At 45.2% G+C, this 23,261-nt stretch overlaps 1 protein-coding gene across 3 annotated transcripts in view; it reads left to right on the top strand.

Moving 5' to 3' along the window:
* The window catches only part of PRKCA (protein kinase C alpha), a 407,772-nt gene that overhangs the window by 149,844 nt on the left and 234,667 nt on the right, over window positions 1-23,261 (top strand). For all 3 annotated transcript variants that reach the window (XM_047708148.1, XM_047708150.1, XM_047708149.1), the window contains exon 3: window positions 11,094-11,176. In XM_047708148.1, the coding sequence (XP_047564104.1) occupies window positions 11,094-11,176 (83 nt within the window). The remainder of the gene's footprint in view (window positions 1-11,093; window positions 11,177-23,261) is intronic.

A 23,261-nucleotide genomic window follows, 5' to 3' on the forward strand; every position in this document is an offset into this window, starting at 1 on the left:
ACAAACCTCATTATCCTGATTGTCCTTGTTATCTCGAATGCAAGTAACAGCTAGTATATTAAGTAGGACATACACACACAGAGTCAAGGATTTGAATTTTGAGCCTCTGGTGATACTTCTATATGGGACCTTTTAAGAGTTCTGACTTTATTAAATGTCTTTATAATCATGAGCAAATGAAGTTATACCAGTGCCCCAGGGGTGCTTTTTTTTTGAATGTCAGTGTTTCTATTTCATATCAAAAATTCAGGTTTTAAAAAACCATTATTGCTTATAATCACCCATAATCTTCATGCACCCTTATTTTTCCTGAGGGAAGTGTGAACAGAGCTCTTACTTCCTTGAGCTGTTCATTGCTGCTTTGGACTCTAAGGTATCCTCGGTCTCCATTGGTGACACAGGTGAATTTCATGGGTATAGGTATGCTATCACATAGAGCTGTCCGGGAAGAGTGACTTGAAGCCTTACTACTTGCTCATATCACTTAATTGAAATCTGAAGTTGATTTACGTATGAATCCTTTCCCCGGACACTTGATAGATTTAATAACTTGGGTTCCATTTGAGAAGTGGGGTGTTGTGGTTTTCTTGACGACACACAGCGCTGATTAAAATTTCACTTATTGAACCCTTTCTAGAAATTGCCTTGGTTTACATATATATTTTTAAATATTTATTTTAGAGATAGCAAATGATCGTGAGCTAGGGGAGGAACAGAGGGAGAGGGACGAGCAGACTCCACACTGAGTGTGGAGCCCGATGCGGAGCTCGATCCCACAATCCTGAGGTCATGACCTGAACCACAACCAAGAGTCTTTTGGATGCTTAACCAACCGAGCCACCCAGGCACCCTTATTATATATTAGTTTTCTGAAGCTGCTTTAACGAAGTACTATAAACTGGTGGCCTAACCAAGTTTGTCTCAGTTTTGGAGGCTAGAAATCAGGGATGACAGTTCTCAGCAGGGCTGGTTTCTTCTGAAGACAGTGAAGGAAAATGGCCCTCTCTGTGTCTGGTGGTTTGCTGGCAATCGTTGGAATTCCTTGGCTTATGGAAGCATCATCCTGATTTCTGCCTACATCTTCACATGGCATTCCTGTGTCTGAGTTTCCCCTGAGTACTGTGTCTCAGTTTCCCCCTTTTATAAGGTTACCAGTTTCACTAGATTAGGGCCCACCCCCTGCCAGTATGACCTCATCCTAAAGAATTACAACAACCGTATTTCCGAATAATTTCACATTCTGAGAGTCTGGAGATTAGAACTTCCACATAGGAATTTGGGGGGTGGGGGAGGACACAAGTCATCCCATACCAGGATAGTTAATGCCTGAAACGATCCAATGGCATGTTTATCTGGCAATTCTGCATAGGAGAGATGAGTGGAAATGATAAATTACCCTAAGTGTACTTCAGAGACTAGCTAGAAAGACCACTGTTAGAGGATCATAAATTCTGTCCTGTGAAAGAACTCTGAGATTGTTCTTGACATATGTGTACAAGTGACTTATTTTTGAAGTCTGCTCTGGTTTTTTCTAAGCAGCTTTTTGTCAATATTGTCATGATGATTTCTCAGTGACCTTTGACTAATTGGGGGGGGGGGGTGGCTGGAGAAGAGTTTAAGCACAGGGTAAAATCCCATCTAACTATTCATTCTCTTTGCCTTTTATGATGTACATTTCCAAATACCTGCAAAGGGTAGTGAGAATAGACCAGGTATGGTCTCATAGCTTCAGTAATTGTTGACTTTTTACCAATCCTGTTTCATCTTTTTTTTTTTAAATTCTTGCTGAAGTCTGTTAAAGCAAGTTACAGACATTATGTATTTCCATTTGTCTGAATTTTTAAATAGTAGATGTTCTATTTTGCCAAATTAAAATGGAAAAAGTTAAAGCTATTCAGTGATAAAAATTGCAAAACAAACCCTGGATTTTACATTAAAACAAATTAAAGGAGGGAAAACAGTAGAAGATAAAGAGAATGGAGAGGCAGAGAAGTAAGGAAGAGAGGATATGAGATGCCTACTCCTTTACGTGCTTTTCTTTTTAACTAGACCCTGCGCTTCCCTATGAGCAGAAACTGGTTTGGCCAGTCCTTGGCATTCCTGTTTTATAGAGTATTGGTTTATAGAAGGTGTTGAATAAATATTCACTGAATCATTGAATGAATAGATGATGAGTGACATTCCCCAAAAGGCTTGCCTGGAAACATACATAGACATGCTCAGAAAAGCACAGTTAGAGACAAAGAAAGAGATTCCTTCCATTTCATTGCCTCTTGTAATCTCCGGAATATTTCTTCCAACACTGTGTCACAATGTAGCTTTTTTATAACCCTAGTAAGAAACAGGTGTATCCCCGCTGAGCGCCCACCCCAGGCTGGATGGGATTAAGTTATAAATTCAGAGGTTTCATCTACGCTGTAGGAGTCCATTCTTCATTAAAATTGTATTTTTACCACCTTCTGTTTTCCCAGAGTTCTGGAGCTGAGGTTTCTTTCATTTGCCATTCTGGGAAAGGTTTGAGGTCCTATTAAGTAGTACGCATTCTGCTGAGAGTACAGTTTTGGGTTCCCTCCAAGTCAGACCCACGCTCTTAGACTCGAGTTACTTCTGAGCAAAGGAAGCTGGTCATGTTCCACTAGAATAAGGAGGTTTTAGACTAGCAGGGGGAGGGAGAGAAGCCAAAACACAGGATTCGAGAGCCCAGCTCGACTTCTTAACCCCAAGTCTCAGACCCCAGTTAGAGTCCTTGGAGACCGAAAAAATAAAAGACTTGAAAATATTAGAGTGAACCCTCATATAAACCATGGATGTAGGGAGATGATGATGTGTCCGGGGGGCTCATCGGTCGTCACAAACGTAGCTCTCTGGCAGGGGTGTTGACAGTGGGGGAGGCTGTGGTGGTGCAGGGACAGGAAACCTATGGGGAATCTCTTTACCTTCCACTCAATTCTGCTGTGAACCTAACCACTTAAAAAGGTCTTCAGAAAAAAAAAAAATACTGCCGAGAAAAGTCTGGTGTTACAGGCGTGGTAGTCTTGTGTAGAACGGATACAGTTTCTTTTTAGGGTCAAAAAGCAGAACCCCAGGGTGCATGTTGGACTCAGATTGGGAGTCATAGCTCCCAGTTATTGAAGGGTCAATATGCCCTTATGGACCTAAAAGGGAGGTTGGGTTCTTCAGATGATTTCAAAATCGCAAAAACCTGGCCAAATCTGAGCTTAAAAATCAAGCCTTAGGATTCCCCTTCAAGCACTGTTGCCTGATTTGTCATATACTTTGAGGGATTTTTGTTTGTGCTGTGGAACAGCTGGGCCTTTATAGGATAGTTACTTGAGGAATTAAGATAATTTTACTGCTGTATATTGATGCTATCAGAAAACTCCACCCCGTTTCAGTTCTGGGTTGAAGAATATGGAGATAAGGAAGAAGAGAGGCTGTGTATTAAGGACCTGTTGGCATTTGTGTTGCTGTCATTATCTGTTTTCTTCCAGGTGTGTGGCTTTTGGGCCATGAGGGGCCAAATCTCAGCTTTTCTCCTTGGCTCTGGAAGAATCCTTTACACCGGTGATTGCCCAACTCTTCTTGAGATTCTTCTTCCCTCAACCCCCCTCAAGCCCCAGAGTCAGGACTCTGCCCTCTCACTTTCCACACCACCACCTCCTTCTCACCTTCAGCTATGGATGTGGGCCTTGCCGAGGCTCTTCCCTACTCCTTGGAGTTCATCGCCATTTTCCCTTCGGCTCTCAGCTCTGCAGATGCCTCTCCGAATCGGGTCTGCAGGCCCCAGCAGCCTTTTGGTCTCTAAGCTTGAAGTCCCGTTTGCCTGCCTGACACATGGATTTGGTTGTCCCTTTGTCTAAAACTAAACACACAGTCACGCCTCCTCCTCCAGCCTGTGTAATTCCCGTGAGCAGTTGAGTGGAGCCCATGAGTTTCCATGTTCTAGTTCATTCTTACCTCTTGGCCCCCTTTGTTCATTTCCCATAATCTGCTAGGTCTCCCTTTATTGTTTTAGGTATCTTTTGCTTGCAAGTACAGAGAAGTCTGCGTACAATGGCATGAACCAGAAATGCATGTGTGATATGATCTGACATATTCAGGTATCTTGTATGGTATATGTAGAGGTGTAGGTATATATGAAGAAAATGAAAATCGGAAAGGGTCTTTGATGGCTCACGTAGCTGCAGAGTCTAGAAGTGAGTGCCGTGCCAACACAGAGAGCTGGTTTCTTTCTCCTTAGTGTTATGAGCTGTTTCACACTAAGGCTCTACTCTTGATTGCAAGATGGCGACCTAGTTGTGTGGTTTCTCTGACTGGTGAGCAGGGGACACCTTTCTTTTACACTCATGTTCAGTCTTTGAGCTTTCTCCAAAATGTATCTCAAATCCAATCAGGAAGGAATGCAGGAAAAAAAAAAAAGCCATCAGTAGGACTTGGTGACATTAGAAAAGAGGAAAAGGTTAAAGGTGATTCTCCTGGGAAAGATGTGGGGGGGGGTCCCTCATCAGAGATCAGGATCAGGGGGTACTTGAGGCTTGGAGAGTTTCCTGGGAGCATGTGCACAGACTCTTAGAGGCAGAGTCTGTGCTGCTTGAAGAATGTCATCCCTTCTAGTAATATGTGATAAAGCACATTTACTTGATTTGTTTTCACACAACTTGAACATGTATCCCACGAGAAGACTGTTTTCATTGTTACAAATCTGAAACCAATAATTTTCTTTGAGCATGCAAATATAACATAAGCTCAGATTTTCATGACTTTCCCTACAAAGCTGAAAGTGGTTCACTTGCCTTAGAGATTTTCATTTCATCGTATCCTGATGTGACTCTACCTTTCATTAATCCCTTCCAGCTAAGCAAAATTTAATTAAAACCACCTCACATGATGGCAACCATTCATGTATTTAAAAAAAGGAACTCGAGGAAACTCAGCTAGCTACCAGTCTTCAGTTCTAAACAATGTCAGACTCATAACTGTGGTAGGTTTTTTCCTTGAATTTGGGATTTGTTACATAATGTATACCCTCTCCCATTAATTTTGGGTAGCAGGGAGTTTTTATGCATATGTTCCATTTTACGTGACTCTGACCTGAATTGGAAATGATACAGACAGGGTGAAAAGGAAAGGTAAAGATTTCTTGAAGAGAGATGGAAAGTGATACACGTAGTATATATATATACATATATTTTTTTTTTTTCTGTGAACGTGGCAATCCATGTCCAGTGTAAACAGGGTGGTCCCATTTCATACGTCAATGGAGGAGCATCAGTGCCACAGGGATTTTGGTAAAAAAAAAAAAAGTTAGGCCTTCAGTCTAAAGGGCTGGTCTCTATCAGCATTATTGACTTTGACCGTTGTTGAGTGAGATGGGAGGGTTGATGGGATACCTGTCTGGTCCTCAGTAGTCAGGAGGATCCTCCTCTGCTCTGACGACCATGCCCCCCTCTATTTGGTCACTACCTTTATTAAGAATTTTATGTGATGGAAGCAAGTAAGTCTTTCTTGGTTTCATAACTAACTCCACTGTGAACAACAAAAACCACAGAAAATTCTCAGAAACAGGACTACAAGGCTGTGTCTCATTTATAATTTCATAAATATCATTCCGGGTTGATGAACGAAAATTTATTGTAAAATCTTTGTACCCTGAAACTTACCATTTTGACCATATCAGAGTGCCTTGTGCAACCGTCACAACCTTCAATCTCCAGAACTCTCTATCTTCCCAAATAGAACTCTACCCTTTTAGTGCCGATTCCACACTCCTCCCGGCCCCTCAGCCTCTGTTCTACCTTCTGTGTCTGGGTTTGACTCTTCTGGGTACCTCATATAAGCAGAACCAGACAGCATCTGTCCTTTGGTGTCTGGCTGCTTTCTGTTAGCATAAGGTTCTCAGGGTCCATGTCGTAGCATGTGTCAGAATTTTTCCCTTTTAAGGCCAAATAACCCATCAGATGGATATATCGCATTTTGTATGCATTTTGTTTATCCATTCATCCATTGATGGACATTTAAGTTGTTTCCACCTTTAGTTATTATCAATGCTGCTGCTGTGAACATGGGTGCGCAAGTATCTGTTTGAGACCCAGCAGTGGGATTGTCCGATCAAAGGGCAGTTCTGTGTTTACTTTTCGTACCGTCTTTTGGTCTCCCCAGGGATGGCCAGGCCTCCAGTTTCTCCTCATCCTCTTTGTCATGCTTTGTTTTGTTTTCTTAATAGTCTTCCTAGTGGGTATGAGGTGGTGACTAATCACCTTCAGTCAGAATTTTCTCTCTTGTCAGAGCAGTCGCCGCACCTCCTTGATTTACGTGTGATTCGCGTTGGGGGCATTTATAAGGAGCAGTTTGCCTTGACGAGCAGGAAGCAAGTAGCTGAAGCTCATTCCTTCATTCCTTCATCAGCTCACTGTGCGCCTTTTTTTTTTTTTTAAAGCTCTGTTTAAATGAAACACAGAAAATATCTCTGGGCTTGCCACTTGCCCGAGCTCACTCTGGAGAACACGGTCTAGTACCAAGAGCCCCAAGTCATCCGTCTGCGTGATGACATTTGGCGCCGAAAGCAAGCCTTCTCCTGTTCCTCCACGGGTGTCTAATGAGCCAAGACCATTATAGTTAATTCTGATCAAATTCATGGGGGTACAGTGTCAGAAGGGAGTGTTTCTCTCACACACAGCGTTTGACTTTCAGATTATTCTTTGTTGGGTTCTGTTCACTTTAATGAGCACGACTGAGAACCACTGCTAACGTCCATGCACACGGCGGCATCCCCACGCAACCTCTGTGTTTTAGAAATCATTACGAATTCTTGACCCAAACGTAGGTGACTCTTATTCTGTCTTGGAAATCTATTTCTGACAGATGGTGAACACTCTCCTTAATTTCCATTTAGTTTCCTTCCGTGAGTAAGATAACATATCAGTCGATGAAACCCCCTCCATTTTAAAGCCAGGTAATGTGAAGACTCCTTATTTGACCAAGCATCCTGTCTTTATTTTATTTTTTTTGTCCTCCCACGTCATTCGCTTAGTGTGCTTTGTGCATTTCATGCGTCCTCCATCACTTGTTGGACGGCATAAGCATATCACATAGAGGATTAGAGGAAAGTGATTTTGTGCTTAGAAAATAATTGAATGAAGATTTACTTGGTGACTCTAAGCTACAGGATAGCTTCATATTTTAAAACCTATCATTTGGTTATAGAAGCAAACATGCCCCCAAAGTCTTGGAAAATGGGGTCTCATCTCTGTTTGGCCAGCCTGTGCTTGCTTAAGCAAATTCTTATTTAATCACCAAGGGTCCAGCACCAGGACACACCATGGAGCGGGAGGACCCTTCCGTGATGCGTATCTCCATTTCCTGCCTGCCAAGGTCAGACAAATATGTATAAGATCCACACGGTGTGACAGAGCTGCCTTGTCTCCAGCTCTCCCCAGCTCCCCTGGCTCCATACAGCATGGTGAGATGAAGACATTTAGAATTAATCAATAAAAAACCGCTCCTGATTTTTAGCCTGGGGAAATTCTATGCTGACCATCTCCAGGTAAACCCGATACATTTAATCTGTTCCTCATTCTTCGGCTACCCTAGCAAGACTTCTCAAATGTTTGCATTATATTATCTTACAAAATATGCATTATCCAGTTTAGTTAGGAACTTGAAACCCAGGTCAAGGCCCACCAGCCGTCATTTTGGAATCTCTGACCCTTGCTCATCTTCCCTGGGTGGCCTTTTCTAGACCAACCGCTGTGTGCAGCCCGAGGCTGCCACCACATCCTCTTCCCTACCCCTGGAGTGGGGGTGGGGTAGGAGGAGGGCGTAACTGGGCTTTCTCTCCTTGTCTTACTCACCTAAGCATGGGTTGTTTCTTCTTCCTCTGAAGGTCGTCCATTCTGAATCTTAAGTCTCGGAGCAAGCCTTACAAGGCCTTTATCTTCCAGGTAGCTCACATGCATGACGAGCCCTCAGAGGATCCATTTCTCTACCTGCTGTTGGGTGAATCTAGATCTTTCTAGATGGGACTTTCATGTGTAAGGCAGGAGGGAGGAGAGGCAGCTAAGGTAGGCCAGGAGGAAGTAATTTTGGGGGTAGATGAGACTTTTTTAACTGCGCCTGCAAATTATACTGTGTAGTGAGGGTCTCCTGGGATAAAATTGGATATAAGACTTTTTTTTTTTTTTTTTTTTTTTTGAGGCATATGGTAGAAGTATTTGGTGGTTTGAGATTTATATTAGCATGGACCGGTAGTTGGGAATAGAAAGGACCGATACAAAAAAGCCATCCAAATGGATTTGATAAATACAGGTTTTCATAAATGTTCACCTGAACTAAATCCCAAAAAACCCCATATATCAAACGATTAAGTAAGGGAATCCGAATGCTCGTCTTCCCTTCCAAACCCCATATCCATATTCAACTGTGATGGGGAAATAAAGCTCCCGCTACCCTTTTCCTTGCATAATTTCGCTTTCTGACTCCAATGAGTGAGCGGTGACTTCGTGCCTGGGGAGAGTGAGCCGATGAGACGGGTTTGTGCCATCCAGGTTCCGCTTCACCCCCGCCCATCCTTAGGGAGGGTTGCCCTGGGGATGCTTTTAGCAGAAACATTGTGGAAAAAGCTGTTCTGAAGGCTTGGAGGAGCTAAGTGCTGCCCTTTGCGGTGTCTTGAGCCTGCTGGGGCAGCCTGGGGGCTGCCTGTCCCTGGCTTCACTGTCCTCTCCTGCCCTCCTGGCGGGCAGGTGTGGTGGGAAGGGCAGGCAGCCATGGAGAACACCTCTGTCGGGTGCCTCTGCTCCCAAAAGGATTCTTTTCAAGACCTCTTCTATTGTCAGCTCCCTGTGTATGGTCCCCTCCTGTGTCCAATGCCACCTGCTCATTCCAGGCCCACATATTTTTTTTTAAAGATTTTATTTATTTATTTGACAGATATCGCAAGTAGGCAGAGAGGCAGGCAGAGAGAGAGGGGGAAGCAGGCTCCCTGCTGAGCAGAGAGCCTGACGTGGGACTCGATTCCAGGACCCTGAGATCATGACCTGAGCCGAAGGCAGTGGCTTAACCCACTGAGCCACCCAGGTGCCACTCACATATTTTTTTTTTTAACAGAAGTATTTTTATACTGATATTGTATTATGACCACCTTTAAAAAAAAAAAAAAACTATTTCATAAGAAAACAACTGCCCGTTATCCACTACCCTGACAGGGCGCGCCCACATCTCATCCTCTGGTTATTTTATCTATCTAAAACACACACACACACACACACACACGTAATACGTATATTTTAAATATATATGTAATTCCTCTCAGGTATTCATTTTCCTGTCCCCCATGTCTAAAATCTTGGCATCGTCTCTCACATCTTTTTTTCCTCCTGTCAGTGGCTTAGGACACAGTGGAAGGAAAGGGGAAACGATATTTTGTGTTTGATACAATATAGGTGTTGACGCATATTACGTTGTGTCATGAAGACTCAGGTATGGACTGTGAAGGGACCCATCCAAATGACACATGATAAGACACTCAGCAGTAGCTTTGGTCCCTTGGAAAGTCAGGTCTGTTCTTCTGCAATTTCTCTGGTATCTGTTATTTTCATTTTGGCAGACCGAATAATGATGGGCGATTACTTTCATTCGTAGACTAGGCAAGAGGCTTCTAATTGGGCCTCCTGGCCCAGATCTAGTCCATTCAGTTCTTCCTGTTGCCACCATTTGCCCTTCTAAAGCACCGTTTTTGTCCACGTTACTCTCGTTCAAATCTTACGTGGCTGCCAGCGCTCATCAAAAACATCCCGAGTGTCTTCGTGGCCACTTGGGCCCTCTGCGTGGTTTCCTTGCACGAGGCGTGGGACTTGTTCTCCTCCTGGGATTGCCACAAACCTGCCACCTTCTCCCCCTCCCTGGAACAACTGACCGTCTACAGTTGGCTTGTCTCTGGCCACATGCGCCGGGAATTGTGGTCTCATTGGGGGAAAGAAAAGAGCCCCCGATTCTGGGGAGCTCTGTTCCTTCTGCGGCAACGACTTAGGGCTCACCCACTGTTTATGGTGGGATATCTTTTCGCGCGTTGTTCAATAAAGAACAGTGGAGTAGTTGGTCATACCCTTAGAGACTCCAAGCTCTCGAGGAAGGACTAACCAGGTCGTTTATCTTTTTTTGGATCCTCCACATTAACCATAGAATCTCTTAGGGAATTACTTATTAATTTCTATAACAATTCTTTTATTGACCCATCCTGAATATTATCAAAACCACATTGAACTTGGGAAATATTTGTTCTGTGGTAGATCTGTGGGGCCCTCCTCAACTGGTGATAGTCTCTATGGCAAGTGTGCACATGCAGGAATGTGTGACTGTGTTTGCCTTTTCTTTCTTTTTCATTTCAAAGGGCTGTTTTCTGTAGATTGGGTTTGTGTCCTTTTTTAAGATTTTATTTATTTGAGATATAACGAGAGCAGACAAGGGGGAGAGAGAGCACGAGCAAGGGAAAAGGCAGAGGGGGAGGGGAAGCAGACTCCCCGCTGAGCAGGGAGCCTGATGTGGGGCTCAGTCCTAAGACTGTGGGATCGTGACCTGAGCCTAAGGCAGACGCTTCACCGACTGAGCCACCCTGGCACTCTCTGGGTTTGTGTCTTAATGAGTTCTTTGAATTCAGAATTCTGCTGAGGAAGTTCTATAACACACAGGGATGTCACTCTATGTATGATCTGTTATTTTTTTTCTTTTCCCCCTTTATATGCATGCGTGTGTATTGGCATAGGACTGTGCAAAGTAGTTTAAGTTTTGATTTCTGGTTTATATCTTGGGCAAGTGTCTTAACGATCACTGTCTGACCCCCCTCTAACTTTAGAGAATAGGAACCAGGGTTTGGGTCTCCTTGGGCCCTGTCAGACCTGACATTTTATGGTTCTATTATCTCTAAGTCCAATTAATACCAAATGTTGCTGAGTCTCACATAAAATGTCTTCTGATTGCTGTTGGGAGACTCTGTCTGTAGTGAAATCAAGCTGACTTCTAGAGGGACATAGAGCCTCGTTTTGGAAAAACACAGCGTGTGTATTAAATTACTAATTTTAGTTTTCTTTTCTCTCCACCAGTTTGCTGTTTTGTGGTTCACAAGAGGTGCCATGAGTTTGTCACTTTTTCTTGTCCGGGTGCGGATAAGGGACCTGACACCGATGTAAGTAGTCTGGAAACTGTTACTTGGTGTTAATGTAGATCTCTGACTTCACCGTTTTGAATGCCGGCCCAGCTGTTTGGGCACACACTCGCAATGGGAAGACTTGTCAGTGAGTCCTGCATAATTTCAGCTTGTACTGATGAACAGATCTCTAGTCCTTTGGAGCCCTGGCAGGAGAAGAATCTCTTAGCTTTTACCCTCCACTGTGGGCAACCGTGTGGGGGCTAACCCCACTAATTTTACAGCAGGAGCTTTCACAAACATGGTGTGGTTTTTTTCGGAGATGTTGACAAATTTCACAACAAATGTAAATCACCCTTTACTGTCCACTCTAATGGTCTGTGGACTAAGAGGCCCATCCTTGCTTTGGGCCAATGTAACTACCTCCTCCTAGTTCACTTCCATGAGATCCTTGCTGCCTTTTCATTATATATTACAAATGCTGCTGTTGATTTAAATAATTTAGCATCTGTTCCACTGAACAACTGATCTATGAAGCTGCCCATGTGTGAACACATAATTTTATTTGTGCCCTAATTCTGCCTGTCTCTAGCAAGCATCTCTCTTACATCTCTTGTTTACTGAAAAGTGGGATCAGTAAAGGAGAGTGGGAGTCAGGCATGTGAAATCCCAATATCTAAAATACATTGAGCGGAAAATTGGGTTGTTACGTGGAAAATATTTTAACAGCGGAAAAAAAAAAATTTGCAGAGGAGGACTGGAAGAGGAAACCTTTCTATTCTGAGTTGCTTTTGCTGGATCACTTCAGTCACTAATACTTAAATTACATGCTCTGAGTGTGGTTCCTACCTTTGGTTCTTGTTCCCTTCAGGAAACACAGATTTCAAAGAGGCTCTGTCTGGGCAGGCAGGGCTGAATTCTTCCCTTTTCTGAAGAGGGCGTACTCATGGTGAGCTCTGAGGGGCTCAGATGTGCGTGGTTTTTAGCACATGAAATGAAGGAATGGACCGCTGCTCTCTGAGCATGTGGAAACATGCTGTGTTTTGGTTAAGGTACTGGTGGAAGCCACACAGAGCGGCAACCTTGGGCTCAGAGCCACCCCCGGCCCACAGAGCCAGAGCCCCAGAGCCTCAGAGATCATCCTGTTCTCTGTCTTCAGGGACCAGAAAGCCCATGTCCGTGAACGACCCTCCTGCATACAAAACAGTAGTGTACTCCATCTGACCCTTGCATGTTCCCCTTCTTTCTGGATTATTGTCTCCATTTGGGGCATCTTAGAGGTAAAAATAGATGCAGATGAAGAGTACCAGCTTTCCTGAAAGTTGGCCTTGAGTATCACATGGTGTTTCTTTGGCCATTTTGCTCATTTTCCTAAACCCATTCTTCTATTCTCCCATTTTGGCTCCAGCAGGAATGGGGTGGGGCAGGGGCCAGTAGGAGTGTGGCTGTTGCCCGACCCCTCTCCCTTCTTCCACTTCTTCTTTCTTTTGGTTAAGTGCTATCTATCTATTCATTTTAAAGTTTCGTTTATTTGAAAATGAGAGGGCACCCGTATACATGCACAGGGACGTGGAAGTAGAGGCAGAGAGGGGGAGGAGAGAATCTCAAGCAGACTCGCCACTGAGTGCAGAGCCTGATGCACGGCTTGATCTCATGACCCCAAGATCATGACTTGAGCCAAAATTATGAGTTGGACACTTGATTGAGCCACCCATCCACCCCAAGTACTCGTTATTAAGTACTTAATATGGGGGAAGATAGACATGGAAAATATCACTAATTAAAATAGGGTAGAGGTTCTCTGACTTTACCCAAGGGACCTACTCTAGGTGGTCAGAGCCTTCCCCAAGGAAATGGCATTAAACCAAGCTGTGGGAACATGTAGGAGATAGGCATGCACAAGGGGGATGCGTGTGTGTGTGTGTGCGTGCGCACGTGCACACGTGCGCAGTGGGGCATGAGGAGCCCCGTGAAAGACTGTTTTAGGCAAAGGGGAAAGCAAGTGAGAAAGCGCTGAAATGGGAAATTCAGTGTGGGAGAGAAAAAGAAGAATCTGGTCATCAGGCAGTTGAGGATTTTGAACACAATCTTAAGAACAATAAGGACCCAGAGAAGGGCTTTAAATTAGGAAAAATGTTGGTCCTGTTTGCATGGTATAAAGGCTTCTCTGTTTTCCTTATGGGAAATGGACCAGTTTAGGAAGTGGGCCTCATGGATGGGGAAGATGGGGAGTGCCAACCAAAGGATGAAGTATCGGTCCCGAGGGCAAGGTGACGGGGGCTTGGGGGAGGTGGCAGCAATAGGGGTGGGCAGAGTGAACTTGTTCGAGATACATTTAGGAGCTGAATCAGCAGCTCTCAGCCATTGGTGGGGCATCAGGGAGATGGAGATGTTGAGGAAAAACTCTCGGGCTTCAGTCCGAAAACTGTGAATGGATGGAGGCCATCAAGACCATGGCAGGAGACTGTATTTGGGAGTGTGGGATAGGACAGATCAAGGGCTTCCCTTCAGACACGTGCAGTTTGAGAAGTTGCACACTGAGGATACAGCTGTCTGTGAATGCAGGTGTGGAGGTGGGAAGTACAGTACATCTTTCTGAGGATGCAGATTCCTCTGTTCTTTGTTAGTTTTAAGCTTTGGGCATGGAGATCATCTTGCCTAGAGATGGGGGTAGATGGAATGAGAAGAAAAGAGATTAGGACCCAGAAGAGAACTCTAGTAGATTGGCTAGAAGAGGGAAGGCAGGGAAGGAGGGAGACCAAGGAGGAGCTGGCAGAGAAGTAGGAGGAAGACAGAGTGATGCTGTTTTAGCAATTTCCTAGAAGGGCTTTAGGCCAGCTCTCTGCTTATGTCATGAATTCTGAAAGCTTTGGTTACTACGCAGAGTTAATATACATCCCGGTTTGCGCAGGACTGTCTTGTTTACACGGGGAGTCTTGGTTTGTGCCTGCTACAGATTAGCTAATGTCTATTAAGTTCTTACCCTGCTTTGATGATCATTAGGAGGCCACCATACTCCTAGATCCCCAAGCCAGGCAGGAAGCCTTAGTGCCGGTCTGTTGGTCATACGATAAACGGGACACACACCTGTGATCTGATATGCTCATCCGAGCTCTGTCCCCACCCCGTGGAGTGTTGATCTGCCGGAAATGCTCAGTCTCACATTTTAATATCTGCAGAAGTGAAGATAAGAGTTTTTTTTTTTTTTTTTTTTTTTTTTTAAATATGAGGGGGAGAAAAGTACTGAGCAGTCTGTGTGTTCTCTTCCAAAGAGAAAATTTGCGTCTTGGTTGTTGGCATCGACAGGCCGACGATGAGGGCTTCCTGCAGCCAGGGCTGTCTGAGGGCAGGGTGATTTATTTATTGCACAAATCCCAAACTGCCCAGACTCAACAGCAGGGGGTAGCCAGAAAAGCACAAAGGTGTCAGGACACAGTGCTGAGATGAGATGGTAGAATTTCCTTATTTTATCTTTTCTTGAATACGAATTAAGGTCCTAGAATTAGAGAGTTGAAAAGGGTGTTAAAGAATTCTCTAGGTTAGCTTTACTTTATGGATAAGGAGACCGAAGCCCGTAGACGAAAGATATAAATGATCCGGTGGCACAGTGACTTGGCCTGTGAGGGTCCAAGAGGTCTGTGGTTGATTCAAGGCCACGAGAGGAAAGAGGGGGTGCATAGCCAGGTCGTGCTGTCAGTGGAGACGTTGCTAGCTACTACCTTGGTGTAATCCTTCAAAGTTCTGTTCGGACATTTACAAAAGTGCTCAAGGGCATGGGAAAGGCCACTTAATGGAATGGAAGGACCAGGAAACACAAAATACAGCTTAAGAGAAAAAACTACCATAAGCATTTTTTTCCCTTGAAAATCTTAAAGTTTCTCGATGAAGATTTGTTTCCTACATGATAGGTGCTTACAAGGCACACGGCTCACGTGCTGCTTAATGAGGCCGGCCCCACAGACTCCGGGGCCTCCCCACATGGGGACCAAGCAGGGGCAGACCCTGGGGGGGTGCATGGATACCGGATTACCTCTTCAGGATGAAAGGACAGGCACTGAAAAGTGTGACGTTAGCACTGCCCAGATTCCAGGAACCAGAGAGAAATAGTTAACAATTCTTTTGAACAGAGATCATCTTCAAGACTCAAGGAGTAGGCTCGTTGAAAGGATGCAGACATGTCAGGAGCCTTGGGGATTAGAAGGGGTGTCTGGGTTCCACAGAGGCACGGAAGAACCCCTCTCCCAGCACCACCCACCTCCCCACCAAGGCCGGGCCAGGATGGCAGACCCTCCCTCCCAGCAGGTCTGGAGATGAAAGCCAGGCATTTCTGAGACTTCAAGTGCAACCCGGGTGCTCAGCAAGGAGAGAGGAGAGGAAAAGGGGAGAGTCGGTGTCAGAAAGGCACTTGGAGTCAGTGCAGGATTTGTGCGGCCTCAGAAAGCCACTTGGCGCTCTGCTCAGCACCTCAGCCCCGTGTCTAAGATCTTGCAAGTCCACAAAGGGATAAAACAAAACCGGCCCATGTTGAGAAACCACGAACCTCCTCCTGCCACCCCCTCGGTCCCCCATTAAGGCATGAACTAGGACATGGACAAGGCTTGCCTTTGGGGGGTGATTTTTGCTCTTGGAAAGAAACGACCATGCTTTTGCCTCGTCAAACGCCATGCGTTTGCCACTGATCCCCTGAGCTGAGGTTTTTCTCTTGGGGGCTCTGGCCACGATGGGGTGAGGAGGGTGGGGGTGGGCTGGGTCTTAGAGGGCGGACTTCCTCAGACTCCTGACCTTCACCTTCTAAAATTTCAGCTGCCCAGCTGCTTTGTCCTTCAGTCTGGAACGCTTCCTGCTTGTTCAAACGGGCTCCGCTCAAATGCCGTCTGTCCCTGCCGCCCGCCCTGCAGGAGGGCCCCGGGGTGCTCGGGGCTTCCCAGGTGCATGTGGGTGTGCGTTCGTTTTCCTTCAGTACTTAGTGATTTCTGTGTGTGCCGTAAGGGAGAGAAAACTATGAGGATTCCTTTCAGACATTCCTCCCTCATCAGTCCTTCCTCATTCCTTCCTCATCAGTCCTGCCCTGCACTCCCCCAACGAAGAACCCACACACCCTTTCCATAGGTAAAATAGCAAGAGAAAAGTCTTTATGGGATAGGTCTGAGACCACATAAACGCTAGACAGCGCTTTAAACACAATCTTTGGAATTTTTGCTCTGTGTACGGCATCAGTGAGGGTTGACAAAGAGGGAAGGGACTGACCTGTTCAAAGGCTTCCACGCCCCTCCCCCCTCAGGTAGGTCCCCTCCCTTGCTTTTGGATTCCTTTGGTTTGTCTTTATGTGCCTTGAGCCTTTTTACCAGTGTCCCTGCCTGTCTGGGGGAGAAACTGTACCTGGGATACCTGGTGCTTTTTCAGTCTGAGCCATACAATCCAACAGCATTCGGGTGATTTAGAAACAACATCCTGGGACATCAGCATACCTCACCTGCGAGAGGACCGGCATCCACACAGACAGCATCATGAGTTAGCAGGTGCCTTCCAGAATGTTCTGAAGGGCGTAAATGAAGAAATCAACTTGCTGAAGGGCAGGGGGGCCGGCTTCTGATCTGAGTACATCTTCAGGTCTGCAAAGATGGGGAAACTGAGACTTTGGAGGAAGCTCTGTAGATCGCTAGAGTGGACCTGGAAACAGTTACTCAGATGGCCATGAAGCCAGAAGTGATACCTGGTGCGGGGCTGGACCCTGGGGTGGGATGGGGGCACGGAGGTCCAGGTACAAAATGACTCGCTCTTCATGGGTGACCTTGAGTTCTTTCCGGTGTCTTAGAAACGGAGCAAATGAAAAAGGCTGCTGAATTGTTTAAAACGTGATCTCTCAGAGCTTCATCTGTAACCAAACTCAAAACATTTAAAGTAAGCCTAGAAATTTAATTAGCCAATCTATTTTCCCAAAGTGTGCTTTTACATTTAATAGGGAAATACGGCAATTTTGTGAGCAAACCCCATTACACCCGAAACACTTTTCTATTCCCGACCTGACAAAGGGAGATTTGTAAAAAGGTACAAGGGCTTTAAAAGTTGCATTTAAAATTCCGCCCAGCGAGGTCAAAAGAGTTCTGGGGTGGGAATGGGGGAATCCTGCCCTGTCAAGTCGCTGAAAATCCTGGATTTTCTATTTATCAACATGGAAGTTGAACTTGGTGGTCTTTAAAGCCGTTTGCAGCCCTCCGTGGCATTCCATCGCTGAATACTCACCGAGAGCTTCATGCTGGGAAGACGCGGAGGTGGAGACAATTCTTGCTGTCCTGGTGCATCCTCCCTAATCAAAAAGATGAGCTGAGCATTCCAATGATGATACTGTAAGACTGCGTAGGGCCACTGTCCTAAATGGGGAAGACCTGAAATGCTTGTTGAGTTTTTAAGTGTGGGAGAGAGAAAGTGCCTCATAGAAGATGGAGGCAAGGCTTCCTGGAGAGGTTTTTAAAGATTTTTAAGATTTATTTCTTTTCCAAATTCTTTTACAAACTAGTAAGACCAGTATTCTCGCATTTCTCTTGCTGGTTTCAGGGAGTTCTCTGTCTTGCCAAACGCTGCTCTCCAGTGGCACATAAACTCAGGTGACACGCTTTTGGAAGAGGACATGTAAAAAGAACGCTGGCGAGGGAGACCTGCAGTGTTGTGTGTGGCCCGGTGGGATCCCCTCTGGATAAAGCTGGGAGGGAGCCTTTGTGGGGTCCCGAACCTCCCCCTCTGCCCTCACCCACCAGTGCCATTCTTCACGTGCTGTGATGCCACAGGGAACCTTAAAAAGAAGTTATTTCAGGGAAACAAACCCAACAAAAAGCTCCCGTGCTAATTCTGCTCTTCAGTGGGTGGATTATTTTATGTACCAGATTCACAGTAACAGAAGTATTTCCTCCAAGGGAAGGGACTCCTGCTACTTTTGCGCCAAATTAATTTAGCCGGGAATTAAAAATAGCCTCAAAGCCCTGCATCCACAGTTCGGATGCACTGAAGGAGACAGCTGGGGGGTGGCATATCAAATTGTCTGTAGCTACCCAGGTTTGGCCCCTGAGGAGAGGGGGGTAGTAGTGCCTCACATTTCATCTGGTCACGGTCATGCCTGGTTCAGGGGAGCCCCCCAGGGGGCTTTTCAGCTTATTCCAGAGATTTCAGTTGCCTCTGCTCAAACATCTTTGGAACTCCACTCTTGGAATGACGTGTAAGGCCAGTAGTACATTCTTCTCAAAATCTCCACTCTGGGCAAATTGTCAGCCTTTGAGAGTGTGGGGACATTGGTTGGGGACGCGGCCAAGTTCCATGAAGCCAGGTCTGCACAAGGGGAAGTAATTCGGGTGGATGGTCCAGTTTTGGGTCCAAAAAGATAAGCTGATAAGGTTAAAAGAGTATTTTCTTGGAGAGTTACAGACTGTTTCTAGACCTCAGGTTTGAAGGAGACTTGTGTGTGTGAAGCATATAGGAACCACCGTGTAGCCTTTTAGTGGCACTTCTACCTATACCCATGTTTGTTTAGAAAAAAAAAAAAGAAGAAGAAGAAATCGTTGCCCTGCTTCCCGATCATGCCTACAAAGCAGATCCTTCGTGGAGAGATCCTGCGTCTTTTCCTTTGAAAAACAAAGAGTTCCGTGCAGAGCCTGACACAGAATGGGTACTTGAAAGAGATCTCTTGAACCCGAATAAGTGGAAGAAGGTCTGATAACCTAATTGGACCATTAGTTGCACATATCTGGGGTTGAATTACTCGGCTTTAGCTATACATGGACTGTTCGTGAGTCTCCCCAAGACCTAGGAATGGGTATTTCATCAGCATTGTTAGGGCAGCATGGGAGGGGACAGAGAAACATGCTCGATAGACTTTCCTGCTTCTCACAAACCATTGCAGATCATTGTCTTAACTATTGTGAGTTTGAGAAATGGTGGACCTGAGCCATAGAGCTTTTGACTGCGTAGGATACAAACTGGTGTGATGGCTTCCATATTTATTTTTCTTGACCCGTACAAGGACTTAGTACTATCAGACAGTTCATGATTTACAAACCACCAAATGAACCTGTTCCTGAGAACTGTGGTTGGCAGTTAGGTCTAAGGAGCCTACTACTGGAGCTGAAATCATTGGAAGCCCAGAGCTAGAAATTCTGCTATGTGAGTAATGGCGTCTTCGTGATATCTCCCAATGTATGTTTAGTACCTCGTATGTCTGGTCCTTGGTATGTATTCGCTGTATGCCATCATTAAATGCTGCTTGGATATTTATTATTGCACGTACTGTGGGGTGCAAAGGTTAAAAGACCGTCCTTGTCTTCAAATAGCTTATTCTTAGTGGAAAGTCATGCACATAAATAAACATTATTCAGGTGATTACTTCAGTGGATAACATACATATATACACTAGGCATACATAAATCCGATTGTCTACGTGTGAAAGTCAAGGCTCAGCGTTGGTTAATCCAGTAGAAAATAGTTCATAAGCTTTGGGCCAAGCCTCTGTTTCCAAACTTGTTCTCTTTCCTCAAAATCAAGTGGGCTAAACAGCAAAGCCACTTGACGGGCAGGTATTCTTTTTTTTTCTCCCCCTTTTTTTTGGATTTATTTATTTATTTGACAGAGATCACAAGTAGGCAGAGAGAGAGGGCTCAGCAGGCTCCCTGCTGAGCGGAGATTTCCCCATGTGGGGCTCCATCCCAGGACCCTGAGATCATGACCTGAGCTGAAGGCAGAGGCTTAACCCACTGAGCCACCCAGGTGCCCCGAAGGGCAGGTTTTCTGCCAGGGAAAAATTCTCTTTCTTTGTGACTAGAATCTAGAGTCAGGGTGACTGAGAAATCTTAAAACGATAAGAGAAATTTGAAATAAGTTCCTCCGATAGTATAACAGTAAATGCATTCACGAGTGAGACCAACAAGGTGAGCTAGTGGAGACCCAGCACAGGAGCTGACGGGATGCCATGAGAGCCTAGAGCCGTTTGGAGATTGTTTGGGTTTTCCTCAAGAAGGCAGAAGGTAGTACTTTCCAGGACCCTGGGTTTCTGGAAAGATTGGTTCTAAGTGGCTTTACTCTAAGCTGAAAGCCAGCCCAGAGAGCTTTTTGGCTCATGCCTGAGTCTTGTTCCTGGATTTTAGTGAGTCACTCCTTTCCACAAGCTGAAGTAGGAGTCGCATTCAATTAGCTGATACCTTCCTCACCTTGGCTGTTTTCTGCTTAATGAATTTCTAGCAGGAAACTCTGTCTCCTGTGGACAAAAAGAGAAGTGCATTTCCCTGGCCAGTAGAGGAAGATATTTAGAGCATTTTCTAGCTTGCGTTGTTATCATTGCCACATCTGTTTATTTGCAGTGAGACCAAGGGCCAAAAACAAAATCAAAGGAGCTCACTTACTAGGAATTCTGTATATGCCTTTGATAGTGGCTGGGACCAATGAGACAAGTGGGGGGAGTAGCCCCTCTAGCAGCTGTTTCTATCATGTTGTACCTGAAGCTGTGAGCGAACAGTCATGGTGGCTAGCAGGAGGTGCGATGGACGGTGGGCAGGTCCGTTCTAATCATTGCTCATGTCACATTTCAATTTTCATCCTCTAAGAGATTCTCAAAACACATGTGAGTTTATACTGAGGGAAAAAGCTAGGTTCTAAGAAGAATGTCCTTGTGCCAGTAAGTGTCCCATTGCCATCAGGCATTAAATAGTCTTGATTGCATTCCCCCAGATTATTTCCCTGGTGTGGAGAGAATTCTCAGGTTCCTTATGTTGAGAATATGACACTCAAGCTGTACAACAGGACCCTTGTGTTCTTTCCTGCTGCCCACTCTCCCTGCCTGAGCTGGGGCTTATCCCTGTTCTCCTAATCTGTGTTGGAACAATACCAGGTGATCATCTGTGCACCGTCTCCCAAGCCAGAAGCCCCGGGATCATCTGGCTTGTCTTCATCTTCCTTGTCTCTCACATCTAAGCGGTCTCCCAAGTTCTATGGGCTCTGCCTCTCCTCTCCGTGTTCATAGCCGCCGTCTTCACAAAGATCTCAATTGTGTTCTATGAGTTGGTCTTATTGGCTCTGGACTGCGGTTTCTCCCGTCGTCCATCCTTTGTACGGCCAGCTGGTGGTAATGCAGTCATGTGTGTGTCTGTGTGTGTGTGTGTGTAGCACATGTCAACATTTTCCAAAGGCTTCTACAGCATCATACATGATGACTCCACTGGCTGTTAGCTGGGACTGTTGGCCAGGCTTTGGTTTTCCATGTGACCTTTCCAGGAGGGCAACATAGTCTTCTAACATGGTGCGGCTAGTTTTTGAAAAGGGCAGACCTGAATGTATGCTTGCTTAAGCTGCGCCTAGCACCACGTCTCCTGATGTCCCATGCGCCAAGGCAGGTCACATGGTGAAGCGCAGAGTCACTGTGAAGGTAGGTTAGTCAGGATTCTCCAGAAAAACAGAACTACTTGGATGTGCGTATGTTGATCACACAGACTTATAAGAAATCGGCTTATGCAACTACCAAGTGCCAAGATCCACAGGCAAGCGGGAGACCCAGAGAGCCAACAGTGAAGCTTCAGTCCCAAGGCCAGCAGGCTCAAGACGCAGGAAGGGCCTGTGTGTTATCTGTGGTCCGAAGATGGGGAAAAAGCCCATGTGCTGGTTCATGATCATTGGACAGAAAGAACTCTCTTGTTTAGGGGCTGAGGGATTGTCAGTGTTTCTGTTCTGTCAAGGCTTTCATTAGAGAAGGTAATCTACTTTACTCATCCACCAATTTTTTTTTTTAAAGATTTTTTTATTTATTTGTCAGAGAGAGAGGAGAGCGAGCGAGCACAGGCAGACAGAATGGCAGGCAGAGGCAGAGGGAGAAGCAGGCTCCCCGCCAAGCAAGGAGCCCGATGTGGGACTCGATCCCAGGATGCTGGGATCATGACCTGAGCCGAAGGCAGCCACTTAACCAACTGAGCCACCCAGGCGTCCCTCATCCACCAATTTAAATGTTAATCTCATCCAGGGGCCCCTGGGTGGCTCAGTGGGTTAAAGCCTCTGCCTTCGGCTCAGGTCATGATCTCGGGGTCCTGGGATCGAGTCCCGCATCGGGCTCTCTGCTCAGCAGGGAGCCTGCTTCCCCCTCTCTCTCTGCCTGCCTCTCTGCCTACGTGTGATCTCTCTCTTTGTCAAATAAATAAAATCTTTAAAAAAAATGTTAATTTCACCCAAAAACTCCCTCACAGAAACACCATCATTTGGCCAAATATCTAGGCACCTCATGGCCCAGTCAAGTTGATGTGCAGACTTAAGCATCACAGAGGGGGACATACACAGTGTGGATCCTGGATGGGGGGTGGGGGGGTGGTCACTGCAGTCATTAACAGAACAGCTGACCACAGGAAGACTTACTTTGATCCTATTTTTCCTATTTTCTTTCCCCTAAATCTTAATTCATCTTTGTATCCCCAATACTTACTATGATTTCTGACTCATAATTAGGCGATCATTAATATTTGTTGAGAGAATATAAGAAAAAAAAAATCAAGTCCCTGATCTCAAAATAGAATGAAAATAATTTCCTTGGTTTGCATAATATATCTGTAAAATGTTCCAGAAGATTGTCTCAGAATCCATACCAGCCATTTCTGGTATTGATACAGCGTTGATCTTTAGTTATTGTTTTTGGAAAGTGAAGTATTTCAAAAGATCAATTTTAACAATTTAATTTCTGCTAGTACCCAAAGTTTAAGCCTAACAAAATCATGCAAAATGTCTGTGAAACTGTGCTAACTGCATAACCAGACTTTTTTTTTTTAACTTGGTGAATATTTTTTCTGTTAAATGCTGATGGGAAAACGACATATTTTAAAAGGAAATGCTTGTTTTGCCAACCACATATTTTGAATTTGTATTCATTAAGGTGATTGCTAACTGTGCAGTTAATCTGGAGAAGGGTTATAACCACAGTTCAATAAGGAAAATGATACAACCAAGGACATTACCTTCGGAAGCAGTAGTCTGATTTCTTTCCAGTTTGACCACTGCTTTGCTTTGCTTTGCTTTGAAGATTTTGTTTATGTGACAGAGAATGGCAGGGAGAGGGAGAAGCAGGTTCCCTGCTTAGCAGTGAGCCCAACATGGGGCTCCATCCTAGGAC

Source organism: Lutra lutra, chromosome 16, assembly GCF_902655055.1.
Source record: "Lutra lutra chromosome 16, mLutLut1.2, whole genome shotgun sequence".
NCBI lineage: Eukaryota > Metazoa > Chordata > Mammalia > Carnivora > Mustelidae > Lutra > Lutra lutra.